At 45.1% G+C, this 10,679-nt stretch overlaps 1 protein-coding gene across 1 annotated transcript; it reads left to right on the top strand.

The window, feature by feature from the left end:
- Positions 1-673: 673 nt before the first annotated feature.
- Positions 674-9,836, top strand: CYP1B1 (cytochrome P450 family 1 subfamily B member 1). Its single transcript, XM_022574059.2, has 3 exons — positions 674-1,135; positions 1,713-2,756; positions 5,608-9,836. Exons 2-3 carry the CDS (start codon positions 1,714-1,716, stop codon positions 6,194-6,196), a joined length of 1,632 nt encoding a protein of 543 aa, XP_022429767.1. The 5' UTR covers positions 674-1,135; position 1,713; the 3' UTR covers positions 6,197-9,836.
- The last annotated feature ends 843 nt before the right edge of the window (positions 9,837-10,679 follow it).

Below are 10,679 nucleotides of genomic sequence, written 5' to 3' on the forward strand. Positions count from 1 at the left end.
AGCGTTGCCCCGCGCTCTCCAGTGGGCGGCGCCACCTGGAGGAGTTTCTACGAGGGAAACCTTGGGGCCAGCTGCAGTGCGCCAGCGCTGGCTGGCCTTTGTGTGCCAAGGACACTCTGGGCCCCGGGGCGGGGGAGCGGCGTCCTTCAGGGATTCTCAATCTCGCCGCGGTCATGTCAAAACTGACATGACCGGCCGATTTGCTTGCGAGAACGTTAAAATAAAAATAAAACAATTCGGGATGCAGTAAGGCAAACCGCTACCACAACCGAACTTTCTTTTCCAAACGGACAGGTTTCCTTTCCCGGTTCTGGCGCCCAAGGATCTCGAGCGGTTTTCTCTCGGGGAAGGACGCTCAAGCCAGCGAGAGGGAAGGGAGGTCGTACGCTCGGGGCGTGGAGGCGCTCCCACCGAGAGCGCAGGGAGGTGCTCAGGCACCGGGGAAACTGTGCGGCCTCGATCTGGGGCGACTGCGAGAAAAAGTGGTTTTTGGGCAAACGAAAAGTTCACACCGCTGCTTCCAGGAAAGCCGCCAGCTACTGCGCCAAGGCCGTCGGGGCGCTCCGGGGCCGCCTCGCGTGACTACCCGCGCGCGCGCGGCGACCCAAACTGTAGTCCGAGAGGCTTGGACTGTCCCGGCGCGCCCCGCCCCCCGCAAGCCCCGCCCCCGTCAGGTCCCGCTGCCTCCTCCCCAACACAGACCTTAAAAGAGAGAGAAGCGGGATGGCGCGTTTTGACTCTCCCGAGTGACTGTGCAAACGGGCCACGCCTGTGCGACGCCAGCTGTCAGAGCCGTGCGGGGGGCGTGGGGGCTGGGAATTGACTCTGTTCATCGACCCGCAGTCTCAATCCCCACGCCCTGAGAAAACCCTGACTTTGCCGAGGCCCAGGTGCAGCGGGGCTCTGCAAAGAAGACACCTTTCTCCGCCCCCATCCCAATCCAAGCGCCTCTGGCTCTGACGACGCCTAGAGACTCCAGAGTGGGCGCTAAAGTTCCCAGACCTGGCAACAGGTGTCTAGGGCGGGCCTCCGACCTCCTGGAGACACTTAGGTTGCGGTCTTGAATCCCACAAAGGCCCCAATCCGTCCTCGGAGCCGGCCGTCTGGCGCTGCTGGAAACCGCGCCGCCTTGCAGGTCAGTCTGTCAGCGGAGCCGCCTTCCTGCGGCCTCTTGTGATGGATTCTCGCAGATCAGGGGTGACGGGGGGCGCAGGGGCCGGGGTGGTAGGCACTTAGAGGGAACTGAGCGCCACAGCCTTGATGCACTCTTCCTCGCAGTCACCCCAGATCGAGGCCGCACAGTTTCCCCGGGACACAGCCTAAGCACCTCGCTACGCTCTCGGTGGGAGCGCCTCCACGCCCCGAGCGTACGACCTCCCTTCCCTCTCGCTGGCTTGAGCGTCCTTCCCCGAGAGAAAAGGCATCAAGGCCTTGAATTGCAGCAACCGTTACGCGGCTGGGGCGGGGTCGGGGGGAGTCTGGGTCACAGAGAGGTAGAAACACGACCCTTCCCTTCGCTTTTGGGGAATGGGTTTGGGATGGCAAGAGGCGTCTTCAGCGGCGTCTCCAGTGAGCTAGCCCTGACCTGACCTACGCACGACCCCCTCCCTACCCAACAGTGCATGGTAGCCCGAGGCCGGGGGTAGGGGCGTAGGGCGCCCGCCCCTTTCTCTGCCTACCTGAGTGTCACGCCTTCGCTCTTCTCTCCCCAGCATGGCCACCAGCCTCAGCCCGGACGATCATCTGCCGCCTATCCCTCTGTCGGCCCAGCAGACCATGCTCCTGTTGCTGCTCTCGGTACTGGCCGCGGTGCACGTGGGCCAGTGGCTGTTGAGGCAGCGGCGGCGGCAGCCGGGGTCCGCGCCCCCGGGTCCCTTCGCTTGGCCGCTGATCGGAAATGCGGCGTCAATGGGCCCGGCGCCTCACGTCTCGTTCGCACGCCTGGCGCGGCGCTACGGCGACGTCTTCCAGATCCGCCTGGGCAGCTGCCCGGTGGTGGTGCTGAACGGCGAGCGCGCCATCCGCCAGGCCCTGGTGCAGCAGGGCGCCGCGTTCGCCGACCGGCCGCCCTTCGCCTCTTTCCGCGTGGTGTCTGGTGGCCGCAGCCTGGCTTTCGGCCAGTATTCGGAGAGCTGGAAGGCGCAGCGGCGCGCGGCGCACAGCACGATGCGAGCCTTCTCCACGCGCCAGCCGCGCGGCCGCCGGGTGCTCGAGGGCCACGTGCTGGGCGAGGCGCGGGAGTTGGTGGAGCTGCTGGTGCGCGGCAGCGCGGGCGGCGCCTTTCTCGACCCGCGGCCGCTGACCGTGGTGGCCGTGGCCAACGTCATGAGCGCCGTGTGCTTCGGCTGCCGCTACAGCCACGACGACGCCGAGTTCCGAGAGCTGCTCAGCCACAACGAGGAGTTCGGGCGCACGGTGGGCGCGGGCAGCCTGGTGGACGTGCTGCCCTGGCTGCAGCGCTTCCCCAACCCTGTGCGCACTGCCTTCCGTGAATTCGAGACGCTCAATCGCAACTTCAGCAGCTTCGTCCTAGACAAGTTCCTGAGGCACCGTGAAAGCCTTCGGCCCGGGGCCGCTCCCCGCGACATGATGGACGCCTTCATGCTCTCGGCAGGAAAGGAAGCTGCCGCGGGCTCTGGCGACGGCGGCGCGCGGCTGGACGAAGAGTACGTGCCGGCCACCGTCACAGACATCTTCGGCGCCAGCCAGGATACTCTCTCCACCGCGCTGCAGTGGCTGCTCGTCTTCTTCACCAGGTAAAGCCTCCAGGAAGCTTGGGATGGCCTTCCTCCCCTCCTCTGTAAAAGGCAGAATGGAATTAGAATATGCTGAGGTCGCGACTAGCGCGCAGGGAGGGTTTGGGGTTTCGCTCCAGGTTCCAACCTCCCAAATCTGAGACCGCGTCCGGAAAGCGCGACTCAGGAAGGCGCGGTGCTGGCCGAGATGGGCGCGCACGCCCGCCCCACCCAGCGGCGCCCGGATGGCTCCGCATCTCTGATCTTGTCGCTACCCGCTCCGAGGGGGGGGGCAAATTTGTGTGAAACCCCTTGGAAAAGCAAGATTTGTTTTTCAGTGCCCGCTGATCATCCCCGATCTCCCGCACTGGCACAGGAGAAGCAAATTTGGAACGGTTCCGAAGGAAAGGGCAGCACAGTAAAAAAAAAAAAAAAAAGTTAAATAAACACAGCAGCCTAATCGGCTAGGCCAGTCTTCAGCGCGGATCGGAAGCCGCCCGGTCCTGGAGCCAAAAGCCAACCGTTCGTCAGGGCTTTGTACACCGGCAAAGGTAGCGATTGGCGGTCGGGCCTCACGGACTGCTAATCCGAAACTTTGGGAAAGCGGCCAGAAACCAGCGGATTGTGCTGGGTTTCTAAATCCGCCGCGCTAGAAGTGTCAGTGTAAAGAATGGGAGAAGCAGTAACTGTACCGAGCGCAGAGCGGCATCTAGAAAGGCAAACTGGGTATCCGGGAGGCACCTGCAGCCCTCTAGGATCCTTGGGCTCGGCTCGGTTAGTTGGACCCCAGTCGCGGACCTCTGCTAAATTTGTACACGCACGAATTAAACAGGTCCCCGGTATCCCCAGATTGAGCAAATAAAAAATAAAATTTACATAGGGCATAGTTATATTAAAAGATTAGCCGCTGTTTATCTGAAATTCACGTCTAACTGGGCAGCCTGTATTTTATCTGGCAACCTTACCCCAGGGGTAAATGTCTCATTCAAGGCAACTCTTGATTGCCTTGAGACACCAGAAATCCTGGTTGTGCAATTTCTTGGCGCACAGGTAAGCGATAGGAGAAGCTGAATTTGCTGGCCCCCTAGAAACTGGAAGGTAAAAACAACTTCTTTTGTTGTTAGAATCCACTGCATTAGAATCCTATATTTCCTTATGTACTGTACAACTGCTTTTCACAAATCCTTCTTTTTTTTTCTTTCTTTCTTTTTTTTGGTTATATTTAAAATCACTTTTCAGTATTAATATCATGGAAACACATATGGGGGAGGGGCAGAAATCGAAAAAGAGAAGTCAATAATAACAGGTCAGGAAGAAGACAATTCCAGAATGGGATCAATAAGTCCTTTGCATCCTCAGATAAGCATGTTATCTTTTGAAACAGCCTTTCTTTTTTTCACTAGAAACCGAATTGTAAATCGTTCTCCGGGTACCCCAATTGGGCAGCAAAAAGAAGTAAAACAATTTTGGGATCACTTTCAATTCGGTATAGCTAATGAGTCCTTTTTTCTTCTTTTTAGTGAAAAAATACGACAGGGGTTGGCAAATTACATTACCTGTTTTTGTATGTAAGTCTTATGGAAATACAGCTATGCCCATTCATTCTTGTATGGTCTATGGCCGCTTTCACACTACAGCAGAAGGCAGAGTTGGATAGCTGGGAGGCAGAGGGTTTGATCCACAAATCCTAAAATATATACTATCTGGCCCTTTATGAAAAAGTTTGCAGACCCCTGAAGTATGAAGCTAAAGAAGCGATTTTTTAAATCACCCATAATTTCACCACATGTGTGCTTAATTTTTTTTTCAGATTCGCAAGAATTATTTACAAATGTTTTGACTTCTGACATTTCCACTCACTGTAGTGGACATTTCCCTGTCTTTTAAACTTGATTTTAGTAATTTTTTATGGCTACATAACATTTTGCCATAGTAACTGATTGTTATGTACAATCATTTCTTGTGTTTTAATGTTGATTGCATTTTTAAATTTTCAGCTATTGTGGTTATGTTTTTGTACCTGCTAAGTTATTTCCTGAAAATACATTTCTAGATCACTGGGTTTTAAAAGGGTGGGGAGGAGTTACCCTTATAGATCTTGCTTTGTTTTCCGAAAGGATTGTACTAGTTTTATTGGCAACAGTGAATAAGTATTACAATCTGTACCGTAATCTTGTGAACATTGGGGATTTGCTTTTAAATTTAGAAGATATGCAGCTTTATCTCTCGGGATACCAATTATCTTTGTATAAAACGAGAACAGTGTGTCTGCTGGAATTGTCTAGGGAGATGAGGAGAAAAGAAGAACTCACTTTGAGGGTTACATTTTAATTTTTGTGGACCCCGGTGCTTTTGCCTTTGTAGATATCTTACTCAATAAAAATTTTTTAAATTAAATTTTATGACTACATTGGTATAAAGATTAATATATTAAAATTATATACTGAAACATTCTCGTTGACCTAAAAGTTTATTTTCTTCTGATAAGAAATGAATTTTCATGAGTCCCTCAAAAGTGCTGTGGGTCCTAGGCACTGTCCCTGCTGTACCCCATGGAGAAGTCGAGCTTATCCATTGTTGTGCTTTTTCAGGCTGAGAAAACTTAGACCTTTTTTTGACTTATGATGGGAAAGAGAGCTTGAGCCATGGGAGACTTATTACAGGAAATATAACAAACTCCATCCTGTAATGCAGTGATAAATTAGGAAACCATTTTAGATTTTTTTTTTGCTGGAAATCTTAATTCAGTTTCTGATTCAGATAGCCAGTTTAAAGAACAGTGGTATTAAAATAAATTGTAATGGGCTTTCTAGATGAAAGAAGAATTAGTGTTCCTGACTTATTTTCTCTCTCTGCATTAAAAACCAAACAGGTATCCAGAAGTGCAGGCTCGGGTACAGGCAGAACTGGATCAAGTGGTGGGTAGGGACCGGCTGCCCTGCCTGGACGACCAACCGCACCTGCCCTACGTCATGGCCTTCCTTTATGAAGCCATGCGCTTCTCCAGCTTTGTGCCCGTCACCATTCCTCACGCCACCACGGCCAACGCTTCTGTCTTGGGCTACCACATCCCCAAGGACACGGTGGTTTTTGTTAACCAGTGGTCCGTGAATCATGACCCAGTGAAATGGTCTAACCCAGAAGACTTTGATCCAGCCCGATTCTTGGACAAGGATGGCTTCATCAATAAGGACCTGGCCAGCAGTGTGATGATTTTTTCAGTGGGCAAACGGCGGTGCATCGGGGAAGAGATTTCCAAGGTGCAGCTGTTTCTCTTCATCTCCATCCTAGCTCATGAGTGCAATTTCAGGGCCAATCCAGACGAGCCTTCGAAAATGGATTTTAATTACGGCCTGACCATTAAACCCAAGTCATTTAAAATCAATGTCACTCTCAGAGAGTCCATGGAGCTCCTTGATAGTGCTGTCCAGAAGTTACAAGCTGAGGAAGACTGCCAGTGAGAAGCCAGAGGCAAGCAGAAATTTTATAAGTACACAAGTCTTGGGGGATGGAGAGTAAAATTAAGGTTTGCTTTTCTTTTTCCTAGCTCCTCTGTGCCACTTTCTCAATTAGCCTCTAAAGTGAGCATAAACCAACTGACCCACAGATGATGTGCTTTGTACACATGTCCTCAGAATGGCACCTCATGAGCAGTGGGCTGTGTAGGAGCTCCAGGAGATATTTTGAGTCAAAGAATTAAAGGACCCAAAGAATTTTTATACATATATTGAATGTTGGTAATCGTAATTTCTTGAGGGAGCATTCTTTGGAGTTAAAACACACATGTGCATATATACAGAACTACCTAATAAAGAGGCATATTAGTAACCATGCCTTGTCGGGTGGGATCCAAGATGGATGTTCTGTGTGCTGAAGTCTGCTCCATCGAAAACCGTATTAAGCAAAGTTTCAGGAAATACTGTTGAATATGCAAAGGCAAATAATTTCAGTGTAAGACATGTGATTTGGGGTGATAAGCGAAAAAGTAAAGACCAGAAATTCCCTTCTCACCTTTTCAATAAAATAGCTTGGTTAGGCTCTAATATCTATGGATGGATTTATCTTTTTGCCAACTGATGGGCTTCCTGTTACTTTTCTGGATGAGTCATAAAGTTATTTGCTTGGAAAGAAATTAATAGCAGTTGATTTAGTGGGTTTCAGTGATTTCATGAATGTTAAAGTGTAAATTGTAAAAAATTCCAAGTTGAAGTCATACTGCTCTTGGTTGCCAAAGTACAGAATTTCAATCAGAGAAAAAAAAGTTACCAGCTTAGCTAAGCTTTAAGTTGTGTGATTGTAATGTACTGACTTCAGTAAATCTCATAGGTTAAAAAGTCACCAAGTAGTGTTCAATATGGGTACATATATTACATAATTATTCAGAAGCAATATGTATTAGTTATTTTATTATTAAACAGTATTAATTATTTTGGTCAAGAAAGGGTTGAAAAGTGTCTATTATAATGTCACAGCAAATAGAAAAGTACAACTAATTTAACCAATTTTGGTTCAAATACATGGTATGAACTTGATTAAATCAACTGTTTTTGACATCGTGGAAAGCAAGTTGAAGCAAAGTCTCTTCTCTCATCCAAAATTTGAATGAAAAATCTCAAAATTAGATCTGCAAGATGTGTTCCTTATCACTTTATAACATGCTTATTAAAATTATATTCACAATACAGAATCTTTTTTGAAATTGATCTAGTTAATATGTTTTAATTCCAAACTCTTGACGTGCTTAAATTTTAATTTTATTTTAAAGCCACTCTGATTATTGAGTTCTAGGAAGTTACTGGAAATCTGACCATTAGCCTGTGAAAGGCAGAGTGATCGAAGCTGTGTCTGCCTGGGGAATAATGAAAAAATGCAATGAATTATCTGCATGTTCTTTATTAAATAACAAGGGGGGAAATTCCCATTATAATGGACCTAGTTTCTCTTTTAAATGATTTTCAAAAAATAGCATTGGTGTTTGTGTTTTGGAAAGTCAGAATCAGTCTTGGGAGATTGTTTGGAGGATTGCATTGCATTTCAGTGGAGCCAGTCAGATCAGCTGTGCTATTTAAGATGGCCAACCCAGCGAGCAGTCACTTTGGTAACTGTGAAAACATAAAGCTTGAACAAAATATATATGTTCGGTTTATGTAAATAACCTGAAAACCATTTTTAAAAAGTGATGGAAGATTGACAATGTACAAAGTGAAGTTTGGAGTTTTAAGTTTTTTGCTTGCAAACATCCAAAAGAAGTTGTGCAGTGTCCTAAAAGCTTACTGCTTGTTACATTTCATTAAGCTTTTAGGAAACTTTTTATCAAAATTATAAAGGGAGGAGTGTATGATGGTTGTGGGGTCTGGTAAGAGAAAGGAGTGGAAAATAAAAAGAAAAGGAAGAAAGATGGTTAGACATTCTCCTACTCCTTCAAAATTAATTAGTTTGAAGTATGAATATTTAGAAGAAAGATGTTCCACGTGCCAGTGTTGAATCGCAAGTAGATTTTTAAAAATCTACAACATAGCAACTCTATTTTATAATTTGGAATTTTTATTAATAAAAATTTTATATAATTTTAATTAATAAAATCTCACAGCTGTACCTCTTGAATATGAAAACACTGTGCCAGTATTTTTAAAGGCACTAAAGTCAACTGTGGAAATCAGGCTTACCCAATACATTTCAATTTGGGGGGTACTGGCTATTTCAAAACATTGTTACCCACCCTTCCCTGCACCCCACCCCCTGCAGGGCTGAGACAGTAATTTGGCGCTGCCCTAGCCTGCTTACTCTGATAGATGGTGTGGTAGCAAAAGTAATCATGTACCAATCTGGATGCCTGCTTAAGTCAACCGGGTCCAGATGTGCTGTAGCCGGTTTTATGTCTGTAGGCTCGGTTCATCTGGCACTTTCGGCAGTGGGCTGAGGTAGAAGAAAGTAAGGTGGGAGATTTCCTGGTTTATTTAATATGTTTGTAACCCAGTTAAAGGAAAGAAAGCAAAATCAAAAACAAACAAATAAAAATAACCAAATTGGGGGGCTACCGTAATCAGGTTACTAGCTTGATCAGAAAATCTAATATTATTTCTGCCAGAGAAAGAATGTACTTGCTGGTCACCATTTTACTCAGAACATCTAATCCAGGTTATTAAAATAGTTAAAGTATATTGTTTATTAAATGCTTCATTTATATATTAAAGCTTTGACTTTGTAAGGAAACTGCTTTTTTTCCAAAACAAGAGGAAGATGTCTCAGGTTTGTTTTGTGGATTATCTAAAAGCTTTCATGTCTCAGAACTTAGCCTTTACCTGTGAAATGCTATTATGGCCTTACTATTTTCATATCACATCTATATTAGATCAAATAGTTGCACAGCATTATGTATTAATTTGTATGTTTTTTAGCTATGACACAACTTTGTAATACAAAGGTATACTTTAGTAGATGTTTATAATTCAAGGATAACTTCTTATTTAACCTTTTCTTGTTTTTGTATTTTATCATGTATGCTTTCCATCTGTACATAGCAACTGTAATACATAGTTGTAACCGAAATAGATTTGGGGGACACAGCATTAATATGTGGCTTTTACTGTTTGATATACCAAATTTTAAAAATTCTACACCTGTAATTACCTGTAATAGGACACCATTACCAAAATAATAAAAATCACTTTCATAATCTTGTTAGGAAGTTTTACTTTACGTTATAGCAAACACAGTCTAATGTATTTATTTATTTCAACTACTATTTGTAAGTGCTTGACTTAAAATGTTGCATTGTAAATATTTTCTTTCGCCATTCTACATTTTAAGCAGCTTGCCTTTTTCTTTTAAACAGGCTTTCAACATCCAGTCTCCTACCAGATTCTTGATTTCTCCTTATTTTTTTAAACTGAAATACAGTTGGCGTATAATATTAGATTAGTTTTAGGTGTACAGCGTAGTACATAGATTCAATATTTTTATAGATTGTGCTCCATTTAAAGTTATTACAAAATAATAGCTATATTCCCTGTGTTGTACAATATATCCTTGTAGCTTATTTATTTTATACATAGGAGTTTGTACCTCTTAATCCCCAACTCCTATTTTGCCCTTCCCCCCTTCCTTCTCCCCACTGGTAACCACTAGTTTGTTCTCTGTATCTGTGAGTCTGTTTCTGTTTTGTTATATACATTCACTTGTTTTATTTTTTAGATTCCACATATAAGTGGTAACATTTTTGAATTTATAAGAACTAACTCAGAAGTTAAATTTCAGTGGCAAACACCTGGTAAAGTGGCAATTACTTTCTAATTTTGAGAGATTGAATAGATTGAGATTTTAAGATTCTGAACTTATATTTCTGCTTCATCTAAAAAATGCAGGACATATTTTTCCCCCTCAGCAGCACAGCAGTCCTTTTCCTTGAGTATTTCATTCATTCGTTTTTTTTCTTTTGACAGGAAAGCTTTTGTTTTTAATTTGGTTGGTAAACATTTATTCATTCATTTTGTAAGGGACGTGTGCCTTAATTAATAAGTGCCATTAATGTCCAATAAAATAGAATGGATGAGAGTATTCTTTAATACACTATGTGGAAATATTTTTCTGCTGACATTTTTAACCTGGTAAAAGACTTGACTTCCCAGAGCCCCTGCTGGCACTCCCAAGCTTTCACTGCCCCACCCTCACAGATGGCAGGGCGGTGCAGTAATCTGGGGCTGCCCCCTATTTCTTCCAGAGTTTAGCTCCCATTATTGTGAAATCAGGAAAAGTAATTGTAAAGTATAATTGCACACAGTGTCATTGATCCTTTGACTTGAGAACATCATTTTGGAAGCTGAAAGGTATAGTTAGGAATTGGTTTAAGAGAATACTCACTTGTTTTCCAGATGTACTAACTTAGGATCTTGGAAATGGTCATAAAGGTTCAGGATGAATGAAATAAATATTTTCGTAGGAAAA

Source organism: Delphinapterus leucas, chromosome 13 (assembly GCF_059928025.1).
Source record: "Delphinapterus leucas isolate spDelLeu-1000000601 "Yukka" chromosome 13, BTC_Dleu_Yukka2, whole genome shotgun sequence".
In the NCBI taxonomy this organism is placed as follows: Eukaryota; Metazoa; Chordata; class Mammalia; order Artiodactyla; family Monodontidae; genus Delphinapterus; species Delphinapterus leucas.